General features: G+C 53.5%; 2 protein-coding genes across 8 annotated transcripts; one reads left to right on the top strand and one right to left on the bottom strand.

Moving 5' to 3' along the window:
• The first annotated feature begins 2 nt into the window (after positions 1-2).
• On the top strand, positions 3-25,529 carry SEPTIN8 (septin 8). Of its 7 annotated transcripts, none has more exons than XM_090288047.1 (10): positions 3-288; positions 10,796-10,916; positions 11,949-12,144; positions 12,425-12,611; positions 13,582-13,743; positions 14,267-14,363; positions 14,544-14,712; positions 14,889-15,021; positions 15,133-15,323; positions 24,188-25,529. In XM_090288047.1, the coding sequence occupies exons 1-10, from the start codon at positions 259-261 to the stop codon at positions 24,351-24,353; spliced, it is 1,452 nt and encodes a 483-aa protein (XP_090144173.1). In that variant the 5' UTR covers positions 3-258; the 3' UTR covers positions 24,354-25,529. The 7 variants fall into 7 exon arrangements, with proteins under 7 accessions (XP_090144173.1, XP_090144176.1, XP_090144175.1 ...); XM_090288050.1 differs by having other exon boundaries at positions 10,793-10,916; positions 12,431-12,611; XM_090288049.1 differs by having other exon boundaries at positions 10,793-10,916; positions 24,191-25,529.
• On the bottom strand, positions 25,091-27,967 carry CCNI2 (cyclin I family member 2). The gene is given in 6 exon segments (XM_090290237.1): positions 25,091-25,485; positions 26,864-26,931; positions 27,472-27,510; positions 27,513-27,560; positions 27,563-27,643; positions 27,790-27,967. Coding segments are annotated over 6 exon segments (588 nt in total). The 3' UTR covers positions 25,091-25,311.
• Positions 27,968-28,000: the final 33 nt, after the last annotated feature.

Raw genomic sequence — 28,000 nt, 5'->3', positions numbered from 1 at the left:
ACCCCCGGCCGTCCAAACGACGGAGCTCGGGCTGAGCTCGTGGCCCGGCCGGGCGGGGAGGCCGGTCCCGCGGGCGGGGGCGGGGGCAGCTCCGCGGCTTCTCCCGCCGCCGCCGCCGCCAAGGGGAGTTTCCAGGAAGTGGCCATATTGGATCCATTCAGCCGCAGCCGCCCGGGCGGAACGCGTCCCGCAGCCGGCTTGTCCCCGTCGCGGCCCCGGGTGCTCGCCGCGGCCCGCCCGCCCGGTGCAGAGCTCGCCATGGCGGCCACGGACCTGGAACGCTTCTCGGTGAGGGCCGTGCTGGGCCGCGGCGGGCGCGGGCGGCGCGGGGCGCGGGGAGGGGGCCGCCCTGCAGCTGGCGGGTCGCGAGCCGGGCTGTCAGCGCCGCGCGGTCGGGCCTCGACGCCCGGCCGGATTGGAGCAATGGAGCGGGCTCTTCGCAGCGCCGGGGGTCCTGGGGCGTCAGGCGGGGGCGCCTTGCCGGGCGGCTGGCGGGGTCGCCCCCCTTGGGCGCAGGAGAGGCAGGCCCCTTTCTCGGAAAGGAGCAAGGAGCAAATAAATACCCGCCTGGCTCCGGCCAGGTGCGAGTACAGACTGGGACCCGGGGGCGGAGAGGAGGATCCTGGATACTCCGACCCCCATCTTCCTGGGTATTTGTGCACTGCCAGGGAGATTCCTGCCCGCGCAGGTGCTGTTGGATGGGCACCACCCGTGAGGATGAAGCACCAGGGATCTAAGGGGGTCCCCAAATGAGCTCAGGGCAGGGGCAGATTGGGTCCTGAAGACCCTGGGCCTGCTTTCCCTCTGGCCCCCTGCCCCGCAAACAAGCGACGGAATCCTGGGTGCGATTCCAGGCAAGTCCGGCCTCAGTGGTCAGATCGGAGGCAGCCATTCCCCAGGAACTGCAGCGAAGCCAGATTCAGCCCAGTGGCCGTTGGTCGGGGGCCCCAGTTCGGGTATGCTGTCTGCAGGACTAAGGGCTCTGGTGGTCCCTGCAGGGGTCCCTGGGCCCGAGCCTGCCAATGGCCAACTTCCTAAATGTTTTTCCAATCGAGCCATAGGAGGGGGACCTTTTAGGGGTTGTGTCCGCATGTCCTCTGGTGTCCAAGGCTGGATCTGGGTGTGTCTGGGAGGCTGGGCTGTGACAGTGAAGGAAGCTGTGTCCTCTTGCCAGCATGTGAGGCCCTGGTCCGCGGGTAGGGGGAGGGAGAGCCCAGGGCTGTTGGGGGGGTTGGGGAGAATGCCGAATATGTGACTGATAAGGAATTGGTTCTGGGCTAAATAAGGGAGCTAGGACTTATGTAATAAATGCTATAAATACAGTCATCTGAATTTATATATGTAGATTTTCTCTTTAACCTGAAAATACATTTGTTGGTCTACTTTGGAAATAGGCATTAGTAAAGTGGGAGCTCTTGATTTCATAACTTTTAGTCTAGGGTGTTTTATTTCCATTGGGGAGGGGGCTGTGTTGGTTAAGAAAGTTTAGATACAGGAGGAGCAGATTCAGAGGTTGATGGGTCAGATATTCGCCTCACCTCTGCACTGTGCATTGGAACTTACGTACCCAAGGAGGACAGAATCCTAACACCCCCTGAGGAGCAGGAAGCCCGGAGACCTGTGAGTGTGTGTGTCTGCGCATTTTTTCTGCCCAGCTGAGCAGAAAGTTATGTCTGGGTCTTGTCTGTCTCTGGCCAGATGCGGCTCTAACAGTTAGTTGATCTTGCAGGTGGGAGCAGTATGTAGAGTAACCAGAATCAGACCACCTGACTTACTGGCCATGTCGGGCAAGTTATTTAACCCCTCAGTGCTCTCGTCTGAAGAAGAGAATAAAAATATTACCTCCCTCAAAGGGTTGTTGTGAGGATTCAATGAGAGGGTCTGGCACACAGTAAGACGTGACAAATGAGACATGATGCCCAGTGCCCATGTGGAGGCGAAGCCTGGCCCTGCATAAGAAGGCAGCAGAGAACATGTTTGTTCCCTCATGAGGGGCTCCCGTCACTGCATGCCCAGAGAGTGTCCTCTGAGGCTGAGCTGAGAGGCCCTATTGCACTGCCAGGCCAGCTGGAAAGTCCCCTTCCTTTAGATCTCATGTTTGCTCTCTGTGAGGATTTGGGGTGTCAACCCCACGGTGAGTGGAGGCACAGAGGGCATTGACCCAGGTCAGGGAGTGCAGCCTGGGCTTGCACCTGGGCGCCTGTGCCAGGTTAAGCTGGGTGCACGGACGCCTTCCATGCCCTCTACACTCGGGCCATCCGACTCCTGGGAGGACTTGGACAGGGTTGAATTTAGGTGGAGACCTTGGGTGGGGTTTTGGCCTGAATTTAGGAGACTGGACTCCATTCTCCTCTCCTGGCTTATCATCCTGGGAAAGTAATTTCTTCCTTTAATCTTTGCTATAAAATGTGCACAACCATGATGCTATTCTTCAAAGAGTGCGCTGAGGGTTAATTGCCGTCCATAGCATATTTGGAGGTAGGCTTAGGTGTCTCGTCAGCCCCAGGGCTGACTTGGATGTGAAGCAGTGGCCAGGAGGCTCTGATGTCATTGTGCTGTGGCAGGTCTACACGGCCTTTCAGGCTGGCTCGGTGGTCACACTGGTTCTGGAGGGCTGGGAACTGTCCCCACCTGGAGAGGAGATGAGTACGCAGAGTTGTACTTTGAGGTCCGTATGTGCTGAATTCCTGTTCCCCACATAGTGCGATGTAAACACCAGAGTCTCAGCAGCCTTTGTACAGTGGCTCTGCTCTGCTCAGCCCTAGATCAGCCATTGGGTCATGGTCGACATCTGGACGAGCGTGTCTGGGACAGCCATCTGAGGAACTTCTGTTGCATCTTGCCCTCCTCAGGCAACCCAGATTTCTGTCCACTCTTGCTCCACCCTCCTTCTTACTGGGTCCCAGTCTTGGGGGCTTACCCTTTCTTGCCCCCAAGAGCCAACTCCTGTCAAAACCTCCTAGAGCAGCATTCAAACTCTGTGGTGAAGGAGGCTTTAGGGCTGGAGACAGTAGATCTATGAGAGGGATTGGGAAGAAACGAACAGCATGGCAGCCTCACACCTGGCATTCTTCCCAGCCAGTCATCACTGCCCCCCCCCCCCCCATGTGAGCTTTATCCCCAGCACCATCTGTCACTTCCGTTGTCACCCTTGTAATCTTGACACTTCCCCAAGAAGCAGGCTATCCAGGGAGTGCCTATTCCCCCCCCCCCCCCCCCCCCCCGCCCCAAGCTAGAGCTGGTGGGAAGAGGCCATGGGAGGCAGCCCTCTCAGCCGCCTGGGGCTCTGTTACAGAGCAACGGCTCCCTGTCCTGTAAAAATGGCCAGGAACCTCCTTGCTGAGCTGTTCCGAAGGAGAAATGAGAGCTGAGTGAGATGGACGGCTGTGTAGCTCTCAGTGCCTGAAGGTGTTGAGGGGTCATAAGTGATCCCCACCTTCCCCTGGGAGGTGGGTCTGCCCTGCTCTCCCTCGTGGGCATCATACCATTCTGTGGGTGCCCGTGTTAGGACGGTCTGCCTCAGGTCTTGATGGGTCAGAGCAAGGAGGCTGGTGGGAGGCATTTGTGGCACAGGATAAGGAACTAACCAGGGTGGGAACAGAGAGGGTAGCAAGAAGGAGACTGATCACCATGCCCATGAGATGGGAGGATGCATGAGGACAGGAGCCCAGGACCTGACCTCTGTCAAAAGTTTGGATAGCAGGGAGGGCGCCGGATGCTTTATGTCCATCATCTTGTTGATACCAGCAGCCTGTAGCTAGGTGAGGATGCAGACTCTGGTCCTCAGCAAATTTGGACCCGAGACCCAACCTCAGCCCCTGGTAGCCTTGAGATGGCAGAGAGAGGGGATCCCTCTGAGTTTGGAGCCCTAAGGTAGGCCAGGTGGAGGCACATGTTTGGGACAGTAACTACCACGAATGTCTCTGTGGCTTGAGTCCAGCTACTGGAAGCAAGTAGCTGCAGGATGACAGAGCAGAGAGCCTGCTGAGGGCTAGAGGGCCCTTGTAGCCAGTTCAGCCTTCCTGCCCTGTGCTGCTAGCTAGGGTCTTGGGATCCCCAGGCTTGGCCCCCAATAACAAGCTTTGCCAGTGGAGCTGTGCGGGCAGGATGGAGCCACATCTGCCTGAGGAGAGGATGCCGCCAAGGTCAGCATGCTCTTGTGCTAGCGCTGCCTCCGCAGGGATCCTGGGAGGAGCCATGGCTGGGAAGAGGTGGTGGAGGGCAGGCCAAGGGGCATCTTGGCTGCACTGGCCTGGGTGTGAGTCTGATCCTCTGTCTGGTGTTGGGTGAGTGGGTCAAGCAATAGAGAGTATAGCGGTGCTGCCCTGAGCCACCACTGCCCCACATTGGTGCCCATGTACTCCTCCATCCCTTCCCCGCGCTTATCTCCATCCTGGAGTAGGGGGGTCAGGGTTGCCATTGCTGCCCCTGTGTGCCTTTCCCTGCTCAAAGCAGTGGGCTGCCCCTGGAGTTCCATTATCTTCCAAGGCCAGAGCACCTTCCCACACTGCTCCCTGGTAGGATGGACCACTGCCTCTCAGGCAGCACAGCAAAGCCCAAGAATGTGAATGTGTCCTTGGCTGGGGTGGGATGGGTGTTCGTCCCTTCTTAGAAACCTGATGTTGACAGAAGTATGAAACAAGCCATCCCAAATTACTGAGCGGCAGCTCTGGCTATCTGCTTGCGTATTCTCCCCAGGTTCCTGTTGCTGCCCCAGAGAGACACTTTGGCTCCCAGGTGTCCTTTTGATTTGGGACAGGTATATCCTGCTTCTGGTCTTCCCTCCTGGTCCAAGTTAGCCACATTCTCACCCCAGCTCCCACACACACATCGCTTTGGTTATTTCCTGTAACCTTTGACCTGGGCTCAGAGGCTTGCTGTGGAATCCTGGGACCAAGCCTGAGCCTTTCCTGGGAAAATTCCTGGGATTCCTATCGGACTCAGGGACAGTTGTGCTGTGACCATGGGCTCTGGCCAGAGGCCTCTGCCCTGGCTATTTCAGGCCCAGGCTGCTTGGAGGAGCTAGAGCAGGAGGTAGGTGGTTTGTGCCAGAAACTGGTGGAGAAAGCTCCCAGTGGAGCAATGACTCCTGGGTCCATTGCTCGACTTAATCACTTTCCTGGGGAGTGGGCTTCCTGCCTGGTTGGCGGGGTGCTCAGGCCAGTGGGTGCCAGGCGTGGGAGCCCGGGGACCAGGAGTGGGGAGAAAAACATCGGGAGTCCGAGCACCAGAGAACTCTGTGGCAGGCCTGAGGTAGGGATTCCTGGATTCCGGAGCCGGATACACTTACGATGGTGTATCCCCTCTGCTCCCACCCCAGCAGCCAGTCTTGTTTGGGAGGTGTGCTCTTAGGGGTCTTTATTCACCCACAGCATCCTTGACTCTGTTGGTTCAGACATTCAGCAGATTTCCAGTTCCTTCTGGATAAAAGCCTGATTTTGTGTAGGCAAGCTGTGAGACATGGTTACTCTCCAAATCCCACCTCTCCTGTTGGTGAAGGGATTTGGTCTCCTTTGGTCTCCTTCAGGAGGCTCAGATAGAGTGTTTCTCAGTCAGGAAGAGGACACCCTCGTTATCCCCTGGGCTGCATAATAAAACAGCATTCTCTGCTTTGTTCTGGACGCAGGACATGGAAGAACGCAGCTGGCCCAGGCACTTATTATTTTGGTTGTTGTCTTTGATGTGCCAAAGAAATGATGGAACTGGAGCCTGGAGCCTAGCTCAGGAGCCAAACGCTTGTGAGTGATTAGAGAGGGAATAATGACCCCGTGGAGCCTCCCACTGTGTGTGAAGAGCTCAGAGCTGCCAACTCTCTGTCCTGGAGCTTTGAGGGCAGTTAGAGCTCCTGAACCAACACCCCAGGGAGCTGGGTGTGTGAGAGGGCCAGAAGCAGCGGGACACCTTTCACTGGGTTCCCAGTTAAGTTTTCAGCCCAAAGGCTCCTCCCGTGGAGCAGTCTCCTGGAGGTCTCCAGGCCCCAAGAATGGAGACTGGGTGTATTGTCCTTCTGTGTCACTCCCCTACCAGACCCAGGAGGTTGCTGGCTGGCAGACGATGGGCCAGGCCCATGCCCCAGACTTGATGTGTTGGGCCCTCATGCCCTCAATTTGTATTAGTTTCCAACCTTTAAAAATGAGGGGGTTTCACATAAACATCTAGATTCCTGGCTTCTTACAAAAAATGAGAAGATTTGGCAGTACAATGTCTGTGTTCCCACAGTCAGCTGGAGTTGCAGAATCACGGCCACCATGGACCGAGCCCAGGCTCTGCAAGTCCCCACTGTTCCCACTTCTCCCTGGGGGACCCCACACTTGGCCATGTCAGCGGTGCAGTGAATTGTCCAGAGGCATGGGAGCTGCCTTGTTTCACCTTCATCCGGATCCTGGCTGCACCTTCCTGAGCAGTGTGGTCTTGGGCCAGTTGCTTAATCTCTTGGTGGCCTCATCGGTACAATGGAGATAATGTGACGCCTGCCTCGTAGGGCCGACGTGTGGCCTAAGTGAGATAGAGTCGTGCCTGGTGAGCACTCAGTGACTGCTGGCAGTGGCCGCTGTTGCTACTGTACTGTGCACCTCCCCATTCACAGCACCTGCCTGGCCTCTGCAGCCTTTTGAGTGTAGACAGAATTAGACTGGCCCCGGAGGTCAAGGACCTGGCGTCCTCATCATTTCATTGGCAGCCACCCCGGTGTCTGGCACACAGCAGACGTGCCCAGTGAGTGTGTGGGGAGTGACTGAGTGAATGGGGCTGGGAGACTTGTACGAGCAGGAAAGCCAGAGTCACATGCAGAGTAGGTCATGGCCTGGGCCTACTGCTGTCATGCCCCCGCTGTCCCTGGTTAGTCCTCCAGCCTCTGTGTACCTCACTTTCCCTACCTGTGAAACGGGGATAATAGGTGTCTGCCACACAGGGTGGGGACAGACTGGGTAGGAGACTGTGTAGGGTCACGTGGCTTATTGGCACCAGGGGTCCTCAGCGACATCCATTCCTTCCTTTGTTGTAAATCCCGAGACATTTTCCTTTCCACACTTTTCCTTCCCTGTCCTGCCTCCCCTTGTTTTCTCCCCGTTTTTCTGCATCCAAAGAGTTGCACTTTGGAGACTGTGGCAGCCAAGATGCTTTCAGTCCCAAGAACTAGATAGCTCTCCTCCACTAGCTTACACAGTAAAGGGAAGACATGGCAGGGGTTGAGGGAAAAGCCCAGAGGGAGGGCAGACGCTGGCTCTCTCTTTTCCCTATGACTTTCTTGGCTCTGCCACCGTCTGAGTGGGCTTCAGCCTTAGGCTAGCCAGCTCCCCTAATGGGCACAAGATGTTCATGAAGGCTCAGCCTGGAATCATGCTGATTAGCTCAGGATGATGAGGCCCCACCCCCAGAGTTGCCACTGTGGTTTTACCTGCCAGCTTGCATGGCTGATTGTGAGGTAGCCAGTGGGAGACACAAAGGTGCTAGCTGAGATGTGCCAGGGATGATGCTTTGGAAACTACTGGCCTGGGGCAGGCCCTTGGAGCAAGCAGGGCACCTTGGACCAGACATTGATGCCACATATAGGATCAGGGAGGCTCGCATTGGGGACTCAGTAGAGTGGGGAGTTCAGATCAGTCTTCTGAAACCAGCGAACAACACTGTCCCTGGCAGGACCAGTGGCCGCTGTCCTATGTGTGTATGTGTCTGTGTACACACACGCTCTGGAGACCAACGCTCCAGTGGTCCCTGAGGACCCTGAGCAGGCAGCAGCTGCCCCAGGGCTCTGGCCCTGGAGTGACAGAGTGCAGCCTGGGCGACAACCTGGGGATGAAGACCTTCCTGCACCCCACAAACGTCCCAGAGAGGAAGGACCACACTGTGAGAGGGAAGGCAGGCGGGGCTTGCTGAGCCTGGAGAGGCGGCTCACGTGAGAACCCCACCCCCACCCCCGCTTTTAGCTTCGGGAGCCTGGAACCATGAGGAAGTGGGGGTTGCTCAGAAACGGGGTGGTCCCAGATACTGCGCACAGGTGCTCTGCGGCAGGGTGCGCGTGCCAGCTGGCAGGGAGGGTGTTGGCGGCAGGCTACGGGACGTTGGATTGCCTCCTAATTGTGTCGCCCTCAGAAGAAGAGGATGAATCAATGCAGAGCCTTCTCTGCAGGCACAGCACACCTTAAATTTTGGAGATTTTCAGTCTCGCCTGAAAAGGAAGAAGCTCTGGACTAACTGTCCTGTCCACCATTGGGTCATCCAGGCTGCCACGAGCAGGTAGAACAGACTCGATACTGCAGCTCTGTGTGAGGTGAGCAGAGAGCCTGGGTGCAGAGGCGGCGGAGGACTGTGGTCAGTGATTTATAAGCGGTAGTGTCGTCTAGCATGGTTGGGCACAGTGGCGGGAAGGAAGGAAAACCTACCTCCCCCAGCCGGCAGCCAACTTCAAGGTGCTTATTGAAGAGATGGGGAGCCAGGATGCATTAAAAAATAATAAAAAGGGCAATAGTGCACAGAAGTGGGGTGACTGCCCTGTGAGAGGTCTGGAATGTGGGTGCACGTTGCATTTTGAAAGTGAATTCAGAGGTAAGCAGCTAGGTGGGAGCTGAGCACGTAAGGAAGGCCTCACACCCTGCAGGGCTCGGAAAGCAGCGCTGGGAGTTTGGAGCTGACCCAGCACATCCCATGAGCCATTCACTGAACTTGATGTGGGCACCAGTGAGAGGAAGCTACCTGCGTGGCCTCTTTGTGGGATTTTGTTTGCAGCCCTGGGGGGATCTGGGCTTGGGTGGGAAGGTTGTAACATGATGGCCTGGGGACAGGGGATAGGGAGAAAGGGTCAGCTAGCTACAAGGATAGAGGCTTCCTTGAGAGAGGATCATTGGAGAGAGCAGGTTGAGGGACAACCCTGACTTTTTGAGGGGACAGAACAACTGCCCAGAGGGGCCACATGAGGTCTAGGCTGCCAACATCCACACTAATGCAGAGCCGCAGGGCCACAGGGTCTGAGCGGGGGTGGGGTGGGGTGGCATGATCAGTGGAGAAGAAAAGCCAGGGGCTCAGGCTGGGAGGAAAAAATGGTTGGGGGGGGTACAGGCTGGGTCTGTAGAGAAGTCAGGGAGCTCTTGGGCTGTGGAGACCCCTGTGCCGAAGGGCCGGGCGCCGAGACCCTGCTCTCTGCTCCTGAGCCCTCTCTGCCATCTGTCCCTATTGGGTTGGCCAAAAAGTCTGTTGAGTTTTTTCTGTAAAAGACACATTTTTCATTTTCACCAATGAATATTGTTTTGGATATTTTGAGTATGTCGATTCTCTTCCTTGTGGCATAATGTTGATTGTTCTCAATTAATGTCTTGGTTTGATCACTATCAACTTCAACCGGTCCATCCAACCATCCAACCGTGGAGCAGCGAGAAACCTCCAGCTCGAAACTTCGCAAACCACCTCTAACACGTCCGAGCAGTCACGGCACCTTCTCTGTGCACTGCACAGACCCTTTTTGCATTTTAGTTGCATTTGTATATTTCCTGAAATAATGAAGCAAAATATGCCAAAAGTGTTGTGTATTTTCTTTCATCTTCAATATTAAAGTGGCTGCCCAAAAATTCATCAATTTTTATGTTTTTTTTAAATGCATGCTAATGTGACAGTTGTCACAATACCATTTAACAGAATTGTTTCAAATGAAGTTAAAGACAACTAAGTACTTCTAGAGCCATCATACAGAAAAAACCTAACGGACTTTTTGGCCAACCCAGTACCCTGGCACAAGGCTGCTGCCGTCCTTATCAGTAACTCGTGGGGCGGCCTCCAGCTGGGCCTGCTTTCTCCCTTCTGATGCTGTGGGCAGCATGAGACTCAGACCCACTGCCCTTTCCTGTCCCTGCTCCTTCTAGCCAGCAGGGCAAGAGGGCTAGAAACGGAGGAGGCATGTTTCTGCCCAACATGGAGCTGACTGGGGCCTGCCCACGAGGGAGGCCAAGCCCTGGGGACTTTCCCTCAGAGAACAGCCTTTTACCCCCATTCCCAGGGAAACCATACAGATTGGAGTCTGACTTGACCCTCTGCTTCGGGTCCTGGTGTTTTCTTTTTATAGTGCTATGGGCCAGCTCTGGGGGCCCCAGCTTGCTGGGACCTGCTGCCGGCCTCTCTGCTAAGGCCAGATCTCCACATTCTCATCTGAATCCTCTGCCTAAACAACCAGGGCTGGGCTAGGGTCCCTAGAGAGCCCCACTGAACCAAGAAGGAGGAGGAGGTACCAGGTTCATGATGCCCTGAGACCCAGTGGTGGGTCTGAGTGAGCGCCAGCCTCTTCAGCAGGGCACACATGTCCAGTCCACGCTTGGGTGCATGAGGAGCAAGGGTTCACGCACACATGGAACTGAGTGAGGGGGTGGAGCCAGACCTGCTTCTGTCTGAGTCCTGCTTCAGTAGGGGGGTCTAGGAAGTCTTGGAGGGGACTGACCCCAAGAACATAGTGCTCTTTAGTCTTGGTCTCTTGAAACCCTGATTTAAGATATGGGGACCTTCTGGGACCTCCTCCGGGACAGGAGGACAGGTGAGCCCTCAGTGGTAGCAGCCAGGAGGTGCCCCAGGCCCTGGCTTCCCTTGCAGCCCAGGTGGAGCAGAGCTGTGGGTTTAAGGGCCTTTTCTGAGATGAATGCAGGGGTGTGAGGCCCATTGGGCTTCCTCTGTGGAGACTGGGCCTGGACTTGAAGCTCTGGTGTGTCCTGAGATTTGCTGCAAATTCAGATGGGGGGGTTAGACTCAGGCTTATCCTCCCGCAACTTGGCCCCTCTTCCCCAGAGGGCTCATGGCCTTGTTCTGTTTCTCTCAGCAGAATGCGGAGCCAGAGCCCCGGAGCCTCTCCCTGGGCGGCCATGTGGGCTTCGACAGCCTCCCGGACCAGCTGGTCAGCAAGTCGGTCACTCAGGGCTTCAGCTTCAACATCCTCTGTGTGGGTAAGTGTTGTGGCCTGGCTGGGGGGCAGCCTCAGGCCGAGGACCGATGAGAGCCTCCTGGGAAATGGGGCGCATGCTGTCCCAGCCACCTGCTGAGCTGCAAGGGGACCTCCCAGCAGATTGACACTGTGTAGGGTCAGGATGAGGCTTTGGGTGGTGTTTCTGTCAGGGTCAAGGACAGAGTTGAAGCCAGGGCCTGACTCAAGTTGCCTTGAAGAGTAAACAGGATTAGATGCATGAAGGTGTTTTGTGGACTAAGAGTGTTTATCACAGAGGTTTAGGTTGTTTATTTAAAACACACTGATCGTGTTCCTCCTATGTGTCTAGGACACGGTGGCAAACATGATTCTTCCTCCATCATAGTATTATGTAGTAAGAGTTCCTGCACATGTCTGAACAAATATAGCCCCACACAGGGAAGCTCTGGGAGAATCCATGGGCCCTGGGGTCTGGGGCTCCCAGAGGCACAAAGAGCTTGGCCAGACCCTCCACAGGTGACTGAGCCTTAGCATCTGCCAGCTGTAGGTGCCCCTTGGGAAGCAGCCTGTCCTCAGCCCCCCAGTTAAAGCTGCATGTTGCTGGGTCCATGCAGAACAGCTGGGCAAGCCTCTGTTGGCTTCAGACCCTGGCCCTGCAGGCCCCCCATGACCATCCTGGACCTGGAAGGGATGGCGTGCAGGGCAAGTGACTGGGTCGATCCCATGGAGGCCAACAAAGGTCAGTGTGCAGCAATGTCTCTCAGCTGCCTGGCTCCGCCTTGTTCCCCTCCCTGACAGAACATCTTATGCATTCTGCATAGCCATGTCTCCTGTCCAAGCCAGCCCTTTGGCTCTTTCTTCCACACGTTACTTCTGAGGCCACTGAGAAAGGATGGCTTCTGGAGACAGGAACAGGGAGGGATGCAATGGGAGGCCCACTCCTCTCTGCTATGGACGCTGAGCGTGCCTGAGCTTCACGCAGCCTAGCCAGCAGCCAGGGACAGCCCCAGCTCCGGCCTCTGATGTCCCTTCCCCTCCATTCCCCGCTCCTCAGGGGAGACTGGCATTGGCAAGTCCACACTGATGAACACGCTCTTTAACACGACTTTTGAGACCGAGGAAGCCAGTCACCATGAGGAGTGTGTGCGCCTGCGGCCGCAGACCTACGACCTGCAAGAGAGCAACGTGCATCTCAAGCTGACCATTGTGGACGCTGTGGGCTTCGGGGATCAGATCAATAAGGATGAGAGGCAAGAGGCGGGAAGGGCGGTCGCCCCCCAGCTCGTGCCCACCCCACCCCTGTTGGCCTTGGTTCTCACCCTCTGCCTGAGCATTCCTTACTCCTGTCTGTCCCCACGGGGGGACAGGGGAGGGCCTGTCGGGATAACTGAGGTCCTGAGGACCCTTTGGGTGTCAGCAGGCCGGGTCCAGGCAGGGATTCCCAGGCTGTTTGTTTTTAGGGCGAGAAGGCCAGTGGGCAGGCTGGCTTGGCTCCAGGCCCCGCCTCCCAGGTGACGGAGCTGTCTGCAGTTACAGGCCCATCGTGGACTATATCGACGCACAGTTTGAAAACTACCTGCAGGAGGAGCTGAAGATCCGCCGCTCGCTCTTCGACTACCATGACACAAGGATCCACGTGTGCCTCTACTTCATCACGCCCACCGGCCACTCCCTCAAGTCCCTGGATCTGGTGACCATGAAGAAACTAGACAGCAAGGTGTGCCTCCCGGCCACCCCCAGCTTGTTCCATGGGCCTCCATTGGGGCAGGAGCGGAGCATGGACTGGCTGCATGTGACTTTCCACTGTGGTCTCCAGGAGCTCTGCTGGTTGGAGTTTGCAGATAGTCCCTTGACTTGGTCCTTTCTCTTTTCTCTTTGTCCCTCTTGCTCCAGGGGCACAGCGCACTCTGAGCTTTCTTTCTGGAGCTCTGTCCCCTGGGTCTGGCCCTGAGCCCCTTCCTTCCAGCGGAATTCTTATTCTCAGCCTGCTGGCTCCCGGCCTCCTCTCCCTTCTCCTAGAGTTCCCTCCCCGCTCCCCGACCCCTGTGATCCTCTCCCCAGAGTGTCCCAATTCTCTGTTCATTTTCTCTCTCTCAATTCCTAGTTCCTCTGTTCCCTTCCCCTGCCTCTCCTGCTGTGGAGTTCCCTGGGGTCCTCCTGAGCCCACTGGGAGGGGGAGTCAAGGCCCACAAATGAGAATGTGAAAGGGGCGTGAGGATCGAGAGGAGAACTTCATGGGATAACAGGGAGGGCTTGGGGTCCTGCAGGGCGTGCTACCCCACAGTCACCCGTCAGCTCACCTGACTGCCCTTCCCATCTTGGGGGTAAAGCTTGGACAGCTAGCCTGGGAGACTCCTGAGGTCTTCCTGTGGCTACTGCTGATGAGTCATCTTCCCTGTTTAGGTGGGTGCTCAACCCTCCGCCAACAGTGTGTCAGGTCTCAGGCTGGTTAGGACCCTCAGAGAACTCTGGGTCAAAGCTGGATATGCCCAGGGGACTCATTTGGGGGCTGGTTTGAGGGAACCATAGGAAGTGCTGCTACCACCCATCTGAATGGCCCCAGGTGGCTGGGCTCAGGCCAAGCTCGTCTTTCTGGCTTCCTACCCCTCTGCCCAGAGATGTGGCCTGGGCAGGGCTGTCCACAGGGAGCAACTAACATGCTGCCCCCTCTTCCCTGATCCCGGCAGGTGAACATTATTCCCATCATTGCCAAGGCTGACACCATCTCCAAGAGTGAGCTCCACAAGTTCAAGATCAAGATCATGGGTGAGCTGGTCAGCAACGGGGTCCAGATCTACCAGTTCCCCACTGATGACGAGGCCGTGGCAGAGATTAATGCAGTCATGAACGTGAGTGCTCGGCAAGGGCCTCAGGGCTGTGGGGCCAAAGGGCCTGGACCCAGTGCAGATCTCTGACAAGCCCTGGGAGACTCCCATTCCCCAGGGCTCCAGTGCTACCTTCCCCAGGAAAGACTGGTGGGTGTCTGGGAACGAGCCAAGTTCTGCGTCCTGTGGACAAGGGACGGGAGGAATGAGGTATTGGACTGGTGGTGGGGCTTCCCCAGGTTTGAGTTTCACGAGATGTGGAGTCAGGCCAGGGACCTAAATACTGTGAGGGTGAGCAGACAGGAGGCCAGGGCTGGCAACTCAGGGAAGAGCCAGGCCCACGGGTCCTTGGAGGGAGCTTCTAATGACCCCTGGGGTGCTCAAGAGCTGAAAGAACACCGTAGAACATGAGGAAGGAGGAGGGTGGGTTTAGCCCACTTCCTTGTTTGGAGGTCCCAGGATACTTCTCTAAAAGACAGCTGGAGAGTGAACGTCTGGCCAGGTCTCGGTCAGCCCTGTGCTCACACACCCTTGGGCCCGTTTCCAGGCACACCTACCCTTTGCCGTGGTGGGCAGCACCGAGGAGGTGAAGGTGGGGAACAAGCTGGTCCGAGCACGGCAGTACCCATGGGGAGTGGTGCAGGGTGAGTGTGGTGGGGGGAGCACAGCCCCCTGTCCTGCCTTGCTGCCTGCAGCCCCTCTCCTGTGGCTTCCCCGTGGCCCTATTGCCTGTCCTACACCTGGAGTCTGCCACTGTCCCGTGCCCTGTCCTCCCGCCCACTGTGTGCCTGCCTGCCTGATGCCCTCATGCCCTCTGCTTGCAGTGGAAAACGAGAACCACTGCGACTTCGTGAAGCTCCGAGAGATGCTGATCCGGGTCAACATGGAGGACCTCCGCGAGCAGACCCATAGTCGGCACTACGAGCTCTACCGGCGCTGCAAGCTGGAGGAGATGGGCTTCCAGGACAGCGACGGGGACAGCCAGCCCTTCAGGTGCCATCCCGGCCGTGGCCAGACTTGCCATGGTGGCGTCTGTGAGCCAGGGAGGGAGGCTCTGGGACCCCGGCGTCCTCTTGCCCCCTGAGCCCACGTGATTCGGTTTCTCTGGCTCTGCCTGCGCCCTCCCACTGTAATCCCACCCTTGGCCCCTTTGCTCTGGGTCTCCACAGCCTGCAGGAGACATACGAGGCCAAGAGGAAGGAGTTTGTGAGCGAGCTGCAGAGGAAGGAGGAGGAGATGAGGCAGATGTTCGTCAACAAAGTGAAGGAGACGGAGCTGGAGCTGAAGGAGAAGGAAAGGGAGGTGCGTGCTGGGCTGGGTCCTGCAGGGAGGCCAGAGCCTGTTGGGGACGCCTGAGGGCCCAGCCCCTCCCCCGCCCACACGGAACCCTGGGCTCCCCACTTCTGCTCCCAGCTCCACGAGAAGTTTGAGCACCTCAAGCGGGTCCACCAGGAGGAGAAGCGCAAGGTGGAGGAGAAGCGCCGTGAGCTGGAGGAGGAGACCAACGCCTTCAACCGCAGGAAGGCGGCCGTGGAGGCCCTGCAGTCCCAGGCCTTCCATGCCACCCTGCAGCAGCCCCTGAGGAAGGACAAGGACAAGAAGAAGTAGGTGGTGGCTTTCTGCCCTGCGCTGGTGCTGACTCTCTCCTGGGCCCCACTCTGTCCCCCTCAGCTCCTTCATGGTGACTTCTGCCCTCTGCCACTCGCTGTTGACTGTTTTTCTCTCTCATTTTCACTTCCCCTGTTGCCTCCTTCTTGCTCACCTTTCTTTTTCTTTCACTAGTGATCCTGCTATCTCTCCCTCCCTCCCTCCCTCTCTCTCTTTCTCTCCACCCCCACCCCATCATGGTGCTGAAGGCTGGACCACATGGGTAGGGAGTATCCCCTGAGAGTGTATAGGGTCTCAGGCAGGTCTTTCAGGCCAGAAGAGAGACAGGGCCTGGGAAGGTCAGCACTTCCTGAGAGATCCCAAAGCTGCTGTGGTGTCTGCTTGGACAGCTGTGCTGTTCCCCGCAGCCCCCGAGGCAGGGGCTGCAGGACCCCTGGTGGCTGGCAGGTAGTGACCCAGCTAGCACAGACCCCCCGGGCCCAAAATCAATGCCTGGCTGAAGGAGGGACAGCAGCTCCTGGAGCCGCCCCTCAAGGGAGCGGAGGTTGGAGGCATCCCTCCTGAGCCCAGACTCAGGAGAGAGTAATGGGGGGTGGAGAGAATTTCCCAGCCGCCAGGAGTCGGTCAGCAGACCGGCCAGGTAGGGGCAGTGCAGGGGCGCTTTCCCTTGGCCATCTTTTCATAGCCTGTTTCCATCCTTTCTGCTGGAGTCCCATGCTCTGGCTCCTGCCTGGAGCCCTCCCTCCCAGACCCATTTCATTCAGTGCCCCCTCCCCATCCCACTGGAGGAATTTTGTCCATTCCTGCGTCTCCCAGGCCCTGGCCTTCTTCCTTTCCTGCCTGCCTAGGAACTAAGCAGGTGTGCCCATCCTGGCCCTCATTCTTAGGCTCTGCAGGATCCTGTTTTCTCCTGAAATGTGTGGGAATGGGGGGGGGGGGGTCTGGCTTCTGGCACTAGCAGTCTTCTGTTCCCTAGTCTCGCATTCCCTAAAACACACACACCTGTGCACACACATACATGCACACGCACCTCTTTCTCTCCTGCCCCACCACATATGCAGGCTCAGGCACACACCTGCCTACACACACCATCCCCAGACATACCTCCCCATAAGCACAGATACGTCTAAGGAAGTGAAACGTAAAGAGCTTCTCCCTGGGGTAGGCTGGGGACAAAACCAGGCATTTAGGAATTGGATGCCAATTCCCATTCCTAAAGCTTGTCCTCTGCTTTGGGACAGACCCTCCTCTTTTCTCTAGTCTTTCCCCATGCCAACTGTCAGGACAGATGAGCCCCTGCCTGACCCCAGGGAGGTCCCCAGCCCCACACATCCCTCAGCCATATGAACTTGTCCTCTGCTTTGCTTCTGCTTCCAGCCCTCATCCCCGACCAGCTCTTGGCTTGGTGAGTGTGGGCACTCTGTTCATTGGAACCTGTGTGGATTTCAAGCCAGCAGCTCAGAAATCTGTTCTTTTTTTCCTGGAAAGGGGTACGGAGGTCTATGACTCCCAAAGCGGCTCTGTCCTGCTCCCTGCCAGCTTGGCCAAGGCCATTAAAGAGAAGTCAGGCAGAGTCCCCCTTGGAAATAAGCCTTGGAGAAACCACTCAGAAACGAAGGCAAGGAAGGACCTATAGCCAGGCCAGGGTCCGAGGGCCAGCGGGTGGGTTGCAGTCCGGCTCCCAGGGCACAGCACAGCTCCCAGGGTTGGGGCTCATCTCTGGCATCAGGTCCCCTTGCGTGTCGTGTGTGGCCTGGGCCTAGGAAACAGGTCTTTTCTGTTTGCTGGACATGCCAGAAAGCTTCAGTCAGTTTGGTCTCTGGGAGAGAGCTCTCTCCTCCCAGGCTGGCCTTGCAGAGGTCAGGCGTGGCATAGGCAGGGTGGCTGCCTCCCACCTTGCCCTGGGCAGGGTCATGGGGTAAGTTGAGAGAACATTTGGAGGGGGGTAGTTATGACCACTTAGTTGAATGGTTTTGATTGGTTTTAATCCATTTTTGTTAAATTACTTCCCAGTCAGATCTTGACCCTCAGCCTGGGATGCCACAAACTGAAGCAAATTCTCTGCCTTGCCTGTGACAAATGCCAAACTGACTGCCCTTTCCCAATGTCCATCTTGCTGTCTTTTGCTTCTGTTTGATTTGGTTGTCTGCGTATCTTTTAATGTGTCTGTTTTTGTTCTGTTTGTTTTATTTTTATTTTTCAGTTAACGCACGCACAGACTTACATGTCAAGAGCGGACTTTAGCCTTTCATGTGTTAAGTTGCTTGAGTTACACCTTGTGACCCTTCTCCCATAACATGGTGTGAGGATGGACTGGGAGCCGGTACAGACTCCAGTGTTTACAGCCTTGCTGTGTCCCCTTCCCCCACCTCCAGGCCTCCTGGGCCTGGCAGGCCACCCCTGTCTATGCAAACAAGACAAAGCCATGAATGCTGGAATCCAAAACTGACGAGGTTTATTTTTTTCAGAGCCAGTGGCTGGTCTTCCATTTACAGTGTCACTATCCCCTGACGGAGCAGCCACCGGCCTGCTGCTGTAGCGGAGGCCACGCCCGCGGTGCTTGGCCTCATTGTTCAGCGTCAAGATGGCAACTCACGCGGTGCCTTAGGTGTGGCCATGTGGTCTGGTGTACATGCTGCAAAATGTGCCCGATTGCCCTTCGTTTTAATTTTTCTAACCTAGAGCTTAATTGCAATAATAACTTTTAAAACACTTCTAAATTTTTATTTTGGCACGAGCGTAAACACAAATAATATCCTCTCCTGTTATTTTCCTAAGTAACACAGATTCCCTGATTTTTAAAAACTAAAAATATCGCTAAGCCTTTTTTATGTAAAAGTATCCCTATAATACATAGGGAGAGGTGGGTAATAAACATCCTGTAATGACAGTGTTTGGAATTTCTTTATGATGCAAGTGGAACACAAACAAGACCACGCCCAGTGCTTTCACTGTGAATGTAAATGGAACAGCAGCCCAAAGCCCTTGTCTCTGTGCCCCTGGTGCCACCTGTAACAGGGGCCATCCGTGTGTGTGTGTGTGTGTGTGTGTGTGTGTGTGTGTGTGTTAAGTGTTTGACTCCTTCTAAGACCCCAAGCCAATCCTGCGTATCCCAAGTGCACAGAGTACTCAGCTGGGAAGATGTTTGCACCTCGCAGTCCCTGTTCCCTTTTTCCCGACTGAGTCACAGGGCAGAAGAGGAAGGTGTCTGATGTCTGTGGACAGTTTAAGAAAAAACTGCCAGCAAAGGAGCTTTTTCTCTTCAGCTGCATTCTTAAGGGGTGGTTTTAAGAAAGGACTAGTATCGCTGATTCTTCCATGTTCCTGTTGGCTGGCAAGCTGCCGAGAGGATCAGGGTTGAAAACACAGCCCGATAAAATGGGAGACAAGAATGAATAGATGACAGGAAGGACTGTGCTTCATGTTGATGAAGCTCTGTGCTGGGCATGCTGCAGAGTGACACGCAGCCCTCCCTCCCCTTGAGGACAGCTCAGGCTCGGACACTCCCTAGCTAGAAGCCTTCAGCAGCTGCGCCCATTGATTTGGGGGTGATGGTTTGTTTTTCATGTCCTCCTTCTCTCCCATTGCTTGCTTTCTGGATTTGCAGGACCAGGGCCTGGCTTCTGCCTGCCCTTCTGAGGTAGTGCACCATTCAGAGTGGGGCGGCTGCATGGGCCTTTGCACGGGAGGAGTCTGCTCACCAGGAGCAGAGCAGGTGTTATTGATGCTCAAAGTGAAATTTCTCCCAGTGTTATTCTATGCCCCTGGGTAGGTCAGATTTTGAAGCAGTAGAAACTTGAACTATCTGAGAAGGCTTCTTCAAGGAAAACATGAATGCACAATTAGGTACAGGGCCTTGGAAGGGACCTTGAAGATTAAGCTTCGTTAGCCTCCCAGCACATCCACCTCTGGTTGTGGGTCACTGTGGGTATCCAAACAGGTAAATCGGCATATCTAAGGCTGATGTGGATTGGGAGAGGCTTGTCTTTAGGGTAATTATATGTCTGAAAGTATATAAACTTGGGCAGAAGTATGACCTGAAGATAGCCTCTGTTGGCTAATGTATCTGAGGATGAGGCTCAAGGACCCGATGGGCTCACTGGTTATATAAGAAATGAGAACTCCTGGTTCATGAGCCAGTTTGGTGGTTCTGCCACCCATTCATCCACCATAGCCTGCGGGCTGCCTCCAGGGTGTACTGGGAGCCCAGAATTGTGGCTGGTCACCTGCCTGAGGGAGATCTCTTGGGGTGGGAGGGAGACCTGTCATGGTTGCATTTTCTGGGGCCTGAGCTGCCTCCGAGGGTCCCATCAGCTTTCGTGAACCTCATTATACTTCTCTCCCTGTGCTGTTTGTTTTTGGAATTTTGTCATTTTTAGCTGAGTCCAAATCAATCCTTTGTGCAGAAGGTGAGCTTAAAACCTGCCATTAGTAAACAAGCCAGCCCTCATGGAACGTGGCCCCTGCCTGCAGGGTCTGATCTGCCCTCCTTTTCCTCCTCAGTGTCTTTGGTCAGCATTATTTAGACTTAGTGGAATCATGCTGGCATTTACTATTGTATCTTTAATGAATCAAGTTGGTTTGCAGTATGATCACCGTATAATTTATTGTTCAAACTGAGAGGTTTCAGGTGAAAGGATATGCTGTTAATTATCCAACTCAACAGGCATAAGCCAGAACTGCCTCAGGCAAGCCAGGAGGTATGGTCACCCCAGTTATGGAGGAGGGAGCCTAGATGGTTTGTAATGGGGCAGGCTGATTATATGCATGCTCGTATGTCTATGTGTGGGTTCCTTGTGAAGCTGGGCTCATATTACTGGGCTTGCTAGTTTGTTATGTTAACGTGCTTTTCTAAAACTGCTTCCCTCGTTAATTCATTTACTCCTTCATTCATTGACTGTTTTTGTTCCTTGCCATTCACTTTGTACTCGTTTTTTTTTTTCCTTTCATTAAATTTTGCATTTATTTTGAGTTTTTTGTGGTGTCTTTTTTGGACAGTAGTTTTTCTGATTTAACAAGTTTCCTAGCCTATTAATCTGCTATGACTATGGTAAAATATGGCTTGTCTTTTCTGTGAACTTTGTGGGGTGGGTCAGCTTCTATAGAAATTATAGGAATCATGCAGGACCTGAAGGAGGCAAATCCTGCCCTTGAAGTGTTTGAATCCTTGTGGAAGAGGCGTGGCATGGGCCAGCTAACATCCAAGTTCCTACTGGGTGCCAGGCATAGCTCTAAAGGACATTACATGCCTTAATCCCTCTAATTTTCTTAATAATTTTATGATTAGGTATCATTTCCCCCATTTGACAGCTAAGGCACAAAGAGGTTAAGTAATTACCCGGGGTCACACAGCTAGTAACTGGAGGCATTGGGATTTGGATATTGGTAACCTGTACCCTTAATTCCTGAGCTATAGCTGTTCTTTGGCAACCTCATGGGTGGTGGGAGAACAGTGGGAATGAGCCAGTGTTACAGTGTGCTATCTGACAGTGTGGGTTGGTGGACCTGAGATGGTTTTATAGAGATGGGATGCCCTGGCAGGTAGGAAAATATTTGGTTTTGGTTGAGGAAGGTAGACTAGCAGTGGAAGGAAGTGATGATGAACTCATGGGGTCCATTTGTGGACGAGCTTTCTCTATTGGGCACTACACTGATCTCTGGGAAGGCCAAAATGAGGAAATGGGGACTAAAGTCAAGGAGCTGACAGTCCAGCAAGGGGACTGGTATGCAGATATCCCTCAGGAAGGTACAGCTCAACTCTACCAACGGGAGACAGGGAACGGGGTGGAGGGGAGGCAGGGCGGGGAGTTTTCAACAGGCTTGAAGGACAAGGGGTGGCTAGGAACCAGGGGGGAAGGGCGTTGCTGTTGGAGGGAACGACACTGTACAACTCAGCTCACCCATTAGAGGGAAGTAACTTTTGGATGAGTTTAAGAAAGGTAGGTGCATGGTGCTCACCTGCCCTGCACTCCCCTTAGCCTGTCTGAGCCTTCTCCCACCTCCACTTTTTGCAGCCACAGTCCCTCATCAGTCCCTGTCCTTCCATGGTGGGGATGAAAGGAAGATGGTTGTGTCTGCATTTCTCCCACCACAATGATCCCCAAGCTCTGAGCTGAGGTGGGATGTGAGTTTCTAATCTCAAAAAAAAGGAAAGAAGGAAGAAAGAAATGTTAGAGGATCGTAGAATGGAACCTAGGACCAAAACACAAGCTTGAACAGCATAAAGTTTTTTTTTAACTCACAAGTGGTACTTTGGCAATATAGAAGTTTGTTTCAGCAAGGAAGAGGAATGTTATTTGCAGAAAAATGGAGCAACAGGACTGTTCCTTACCCCAATACTAGGGCTCACAGGTCTAGCTTCTCTCCTTTTTCTTTAAAAAAGTCATCTTTTATTTTATTTTTTTTTATTTTAATCCTCACCCGAGGACATGCTTATTGATTTTTTAAAATTTTTATTGGCGAAATAGAAAGAGAGGGAGGGAGAGAGAGAAGGAGAGAAATATCAGTCCATTGCCTCTTGTACTCAGCCTGACCTGGGACCAAACTCACAACCTAGGCATGTGTCCTGCCTGGGAATCAAACCTACAACCTTTTCATTTATGGGACAATGCTCCAGCCAACTGAGCCACACTGGCCAGGGCCTACCTTCTCCTTTGAAATTCAGAGTTTAATTAGCTCTGGGGACCCAGCTTACATCCAGACCTACCTAGTGAAGAAAAGGTCCAGGTGCCTCCCACCAGTTCAGGGATAGCCTGCGCTTTTGTGGGCCCTCAGCATGAGCCTATCCCTGCCCACTTCAGTGCCTACTTACAGTGGAAGGAAGGAGGCAGAGGATAGTCATGGCCACTGGTGAAGGCCGTGGCCGTGGGCTCCATGCAGCCCTCAGCATTTCCATCTGTGCTGGGCTAGAGGACAGTTTCTGATAGGACCCAGAAGCTGGTATACCAACTGTGTCTGATTCAAGTCTAAGTGCATGGTACCCAATATATGTCGAATCAAATTCAGATAGGGTTGCAAGAACTTCAGATTTATTTTTTACAAAAGCTCCAGCAAGCAAATTTGTTCCAAGAAAAGGTCAGGATTGGTCCTGACTGCAGTGCAGACAGTATTACGATATATGTGGGCCTTGACCGCTTTGCATCCAGTAGCAGGTCCTACTCCCCACAGCTCAGCACATTTACATAAACTGTTCACATGAGAAAGACTTCCCAAACCACCTGAATGTGTGGCTCAGTCGTTCACATCCCGACACTGCTTACACAGCGGAGACGCCAGCTGGACCCCACTGCTGAAAGAATGGCTCAGTAGTGCCGCAGCTGAAGAAAGGCAGCTGGCTTCTCCCTCATGGCCACGCTAAGGACCCCCTCTCCCCCTCCTGGCAGCATGGTGGTCTGGGCAGGCTCAGCCTCAGAGCCTACTCCTCCCGCAGCTGCATGTCCCACCACCCTAATCATGGGTCACACCTTGTAACATCATTCTTCAGCATAACAATTTAGTTAAGCCAACCAACTCCTTTGCTTAGGAGTAACAACGGGAAAGTATTCTTAAAGCTTGGTCAAATTACCATACATTAAACAAAGTATCCTTCATAATGCAGTCCTTGTAGAAAGAAGACATGAGTCATGGCCCAATCAGGGGCAATGCATCTGGGGAGACTGTCCTGTTTTTGTAGTGGCAGGCAGCCTGGCTGGGGCCAAGGGCTGCATATGTGCGTGGTATAAGCCTGGGAAGCTGGAAGGACCTGGCCAGCTCTGGTGGGTAGAGCAGCATGAACTGTTCAGTCAAAACCAGCCCGGCCCTTTGGTCTGAGCACGGCCTTCTTCAGGCCTCCTATTTTAGCTGTCTTGGGGACCCTTGCTGAAGAAGCAAAGTGTTTATTCCCTTTCCCCAGGAGAAGGCCCAGGGGAAAGAAGGGAGCAGAGTCATGATCTGCCCTAACCTCTAGTGACCCCAGCCTCCCCCCACCCCATTTTCTTCTAAGGACCCAGGAATTTTTTCTCAACTGTTCTTCTAGGGCCTTCTTCCTTGTTACAATATCGATAAAGCCTAGAATTTTGAGGAAGCCAAGCAAGGAGAGGTTGCCATTACGCTCTGAAGGGCACTGGGTAGGGACACCAACTGGCTGGCATGTGAAAGAGGAGGTTCTCTGTGCAGGAGGAGGACTAAAGACTTCTCAGCTGCTGCTTTACCAGTACCCTGCAGTGGACCAGCTTACCTGACACTGACCTGTAATTACAATAGAGTGCTCACCCTTTATGCAGAACCACTCTCTATTCTAAGCAATGAGCAGTCGAGTGTCAAAGAGTTAGCATGGAGCAATTTCAGGAAGGTCCAATCACAAAACTTGAGCACATTAACCTTACACCTCAGGGACATCCATCTCCAACTCAGTAAACCTGTCATGAGTCTAACTATGCACTTCATCCTACCCCATCCATCCTGAGGGACTGTGACTTCCCTCACTCCCTGGATGCATGCAGAGGTTGAGAGGTCTGAAATGTACACTCCTCCATATTGCTCAGGGTTGCTTCTTCCTGAACTGGACACGTCCCTCCATCCTCTTGGCTACAAGGGCTGCCACTGAGACAAAGCTTCCCTCGCTGTCAGAGAAACCCACCCCACCTGGCCCAGGGAAGGGACCATGTATCCCAAGCTAAAGTGCAGAGGGCGTGCCACGTGTGGCAAGCCTAGCCCCGAGGCAGACTCTTCACAGAGTCGTCACAGCCAGACCATCTTCTGGAGTCCACAAGGGCCAAGAAGGACCATGGGTACCCTTTTGGAAACAGATTGCAGCAGCTCTCAGAAGAAAACTGAGAGCTTGGTCTGGGGCAAAGTTGATGTCTATCTGTGCTTTCTTTAGCAGATCAGATATAGGAGCACACCAGTCGGGCATGAGCCTCTCCAGCTCTAAGGTGATGATGACCAAGGCCAGTGTGGAGCCCTTGAACTGCAGCAGTTGGTGGCCGGCCATACAGTGCTGCAGCTGCTTGGTCAGGGACGCGACGTGGAGGGAAGGATTCCTCTGAGGCAGCAGCTCCACCACGTGGGGCCAGCCCATGACCACCACGGAGTGGAACTGGACATTGTGGTTTTTAATGTTAGAACAGAAAACCCCATACTTTTCATATATCAATGACCAAAATGCAAACAATTTAAATTTCCATCAGGGAACATCAAATGTTGCCCAACCCCTTCATTTCCATCCATGGCCCCACCAGGGGCTTGAGGCTAATGCCCATTCAGTGGTCAAGCTGAGCTTCCACCTTGGAGAGAAAAGGCAGTCTGCTCTGTAACATGGCCTTAAGAGGCCCAAAGTACCTAAATAACAATGTTTCTATTCTGAAAAGTAGAAGAGTGCTCTTCAAGATTAAGGCAGCAGGAAAGTTACTTGTATTGGCTTGACATGAGAAAAAAAACTGCAACTTGGCCACAGTGGCCAGTTTTCATAATGAAACAGCCCTTAGTGATACAATCCTCATGCTTCCTAACAGACCAAAATGCCATGACATTTCCACATTACATAATTTTGCCTTACTAACAGAATCATATCCTTAAGGATGACCATCATTCTAACTAAAACAAATAGACTAATATGATATTTTTTAAGTGCCAGATCAAGATGGTCTAAAGCCTCAATAAGGATTGTGCGTAGGTGAATCAAGACAGCTAAGTGAATGTGTGTAAAGTGTAGCAGAAGCAGACAGCTTTTTATGTACAGTATTCATAGAATGGAAAGTTAAATATTTTTGCAGTGTGTATTTAAGAGAAACCATAATAATGCCGTCTAAAAATCTTTGTAAAGTTAACTTAATGTCCTTGAGCAGTGGGAGTCCGGTGGAACTGTGTTGGATTTAAGATACATTTTCACTGTTCCGTGTGTCATGAGCCTTGTGGATCACCTTACTGTGGTGCATGTGCAAGGACGTGTGCACGCTTGTGCTTGGCCATCCTCTGTCGTGAGCTGTTCCCAAGGCACAAATGAGTCTAGGGTAGACTCTGCAAAATCCTCTTATTTATTATGGTCAAGAAGTCCAGCGGCATCCCCATTTAAGGGCCCCAGTACAGTTTGTCCAAAATAGCCAGCTCCATCCTCAGCAACTCATTTGGGGTATAGCCAGAGCCGTAGTGCTTCATGAAGTCTTTTATGCGTGGAATGAACTGTAAAAAGAAAATAAAGAGGCCAAAAGCCCTGTATCATGTCATGGTAGCTTTTGTTTTCTTATCCGCGGGGACTGGACATTCAGGAGCCCAGTCAACTTGTCTTCAGTGACCTGCCTGGAAAATACTTCTGAAGGAAAAAATAAACCAGATCTAGGCTATCTATCAAGTCTTCAGGCAGCTGTGACAATGTGTAGTCAATGTCACATGGTCACCCTCTACAAACAGCTTTTAATTCCCAGGTGCACTCCAACTCACACCCAAAGGTATTTTGGAGACTGGGGCTAAGCCATGTTCCCTCTTTAGCCACAGGAACTCACCCAAAGCCTTCTAGGAGTTGCGGACTCTACCCATGATTACCTGTGGTAGAGGAAAAAAGTAAGCTTTTGAGTTTCATGGTCTGCACCAGACAGCCTCAGTTTTGGCAACACCATGGCTGTAAACACATTCCATTTATCCTTGATTTAAGGCAATTCAATTTTAGAAAAACTATGACTTTATCCTAGAGGGACTAATAAGGCTTGTCTCTGAGTAAACATTCAAGTACCAATTGCATCAAAGACTTGCCCTCCTTTTTTTTTAGATAAAGTATTTCTATAACTTCTAGAAATAGTTTTCTTAAAAGTCACTTACTTGATTTTTAGTTGGACAAAAACATCTTTTGGGGGCAGAAATTATATTCTCATAAACAAGATTTAAAAGCATATTTATTGAAGGCTTGGAATGACACAAGTGGTTTTTTCAGCCCCTCTCAGATCCTGAGATCAGCCAAGGGAGACGCTGTGGAAATGGCAGTGCTTCCACTATCCCCAAAGGGGAGGGAGTGAGGTCGGGGAAGGGTCTTGGGAGAAGTCCTTCTGAAAAGAAGCCAGAGTGAAACTTAGAAGGTCAAGCAAGCCTGGAGCACTTGTGAAGGTTTCTCCACCACCCCCTGGCCCTCTCCAAAAAGAGCCCCCGAGTCCCTGAGGACCAGTTTCATTGACACAGCCAAATTTTAGCGTCTCAAGAAGCTTTCTTAGATGTAGTTTCTAGGGGTGGACATTAGGCCACATGGTTTGGGAGGCCTTTTTCCTAGCTCAATAGCAGATGCCTGTGCTTACTGGGAGGTGACATCTGGCATCGACCAATGAGGCTAGATCTCCTTGCCAGGAGGCCAGACCTCTGGGTTTGCTGGGCCAGGAGAATGCAGTTGTTCTGTTTCTCCACCTGTGGGCTCCAGGAGTCCGACAAGCCTAAGGAGGGGACAGCAGAGACCCTGGGAAGTTAACAACTTTTTCAAAATGGCCACCATTTCCAGGTGCACAGGAAGCCTGAGTGCTCCAGTGTTACACCCTTTACCTGCCAAAGCAGCCCAAGGTGGGCTTCCAGGGGTGCACACCTCCTCTGCTTCCTTCACCTTTTCAGCAAGTCTCAAGGAAGTGACGGGGACAATGCGGAGTAAACCCTCTTATCTGCAGCATGGAACAAACACTGGAGTAGAATACGCGTGCCAGAAACAAACTGTAAACCTTTTGTGATTTTTTCTTCAAGAAATTGTTTTTCTTTTATTTTTTGTAAAGACTGATTGTATTCCTCCACAAATAAGTTAGTCCCTGTTTTAGATCTGACCACTGGAAACCGTCCTGGAATCAGAACCACAGATGACTAGTCAGTAGTCTTTCCTTTGTTCGTGGACTGGCTGAAGGGAAAATAGGACACTTTCTCAGGGACCCACAGTCTCATCCTGACTCAGGTGGAGCTGGACAGGTCCAGACAAGCACACCCTACCCTATCACACAGGAAATCCTTTCCCAACTAGGTCCTCTCAGGCTCCCCAAGTCCTCCCCTGACAACCACACAAGACAGAACGACAGACGGGGGGTGCGGGGGTGGGGGGGTCAGTGGAGAGGTTAGTTCTGAGCTTCCGCAGTGGCTCATCTCCCAAGCAGCAATGGGCAGCAGAGGTCAGTTTCCTCTCCCACTGTCCATCACCATCCGTCAGAGGGCTCCCTACCTTTACTGAAACCAGGAGGTGGCAGAAGATAGAGCCAGGTTACAAGTGGCCTGGGAGAAGTGAAAGATGTTCTCCAGCCAAGGAGCTGCAACAAGACTTCCTGGGAAGTGTCCCCGAACTCCACCTGCTGAAAAGGAAGGTGGTTGGTGGCGGGTCTTGGTCCACCTGTGGCAGGAGCCGTCTGCTTAAGGTGAGCAGCCCCTTCACCTCAAGTTGCGATAGGATGTAGCGCCTCCCTGTCGCCCAACGGCTCAGCGATGTATCCCCATTCCCGCACCAGTGTTCGTCCTAAGCAGAGTTCCGAGACTCACACAGGGCCTCTTCCCAGGCATCTGCTCGAAAGGCACCCCCGCCCGCCCCAGTGAGAGAACCAGCGAGTCCCACGTCGTGCTTAGTGCTGGGACGCACCTGGGGAAAGTCCCGGTTTCCAGGGTGCGGCTCATCGGAGCGCGGGTGCAGGTGGGGCCCGGGCGCGTCCCGTAGGCGCATGAGGTGGGCATGCAGGTGCTCTCTGGAGGGCCC

This window comes from Furipterus horrens, unplaced genomic scaffold, assembly GCF_987537825.1.
Source record: "Furipterus horrens unplaced genomic scaffold, mFurHor1.1.pri manual_scaffold_10, whole genome shotgun sequence".
In the NCBI taxonomy this organism is placed as follows: domain Eukaryota; kingdom Metazoa; phylum Chordata; class Mammalia; order Chiroptera; family Furipteridae; genus Furipterus; species Furipterus horrens.
The sequence above is the reverse complement of the archived record's forward strand: the minus strand, read 5'-3'. Positions and strand labels throughout refer to the sequence as shown.

Bases quoted from the DNA above. Each gene is read 5' to 3' on its own strand.
- SEPTIN8 (XM_090288046.1), top strand. From the start codon at position 259: ATGGCGGCCACGGACCTGGAACGCTTCTCG. The intron at 12,612-13,581 runs GTGTGCCTCCCG...TGATCCCGGCAG, and splicing joins TGAAGAAACTAGACAGCAAG to GTGAACATTATTCCCATCAT. The intron at 14,713-14,888 runs GTGCCATCCCGG...GGGTCTCCACAG, and splicing joins GGGGACAGCCAGCCCTTCAG to CCTGCAGGAGACATACGAGG.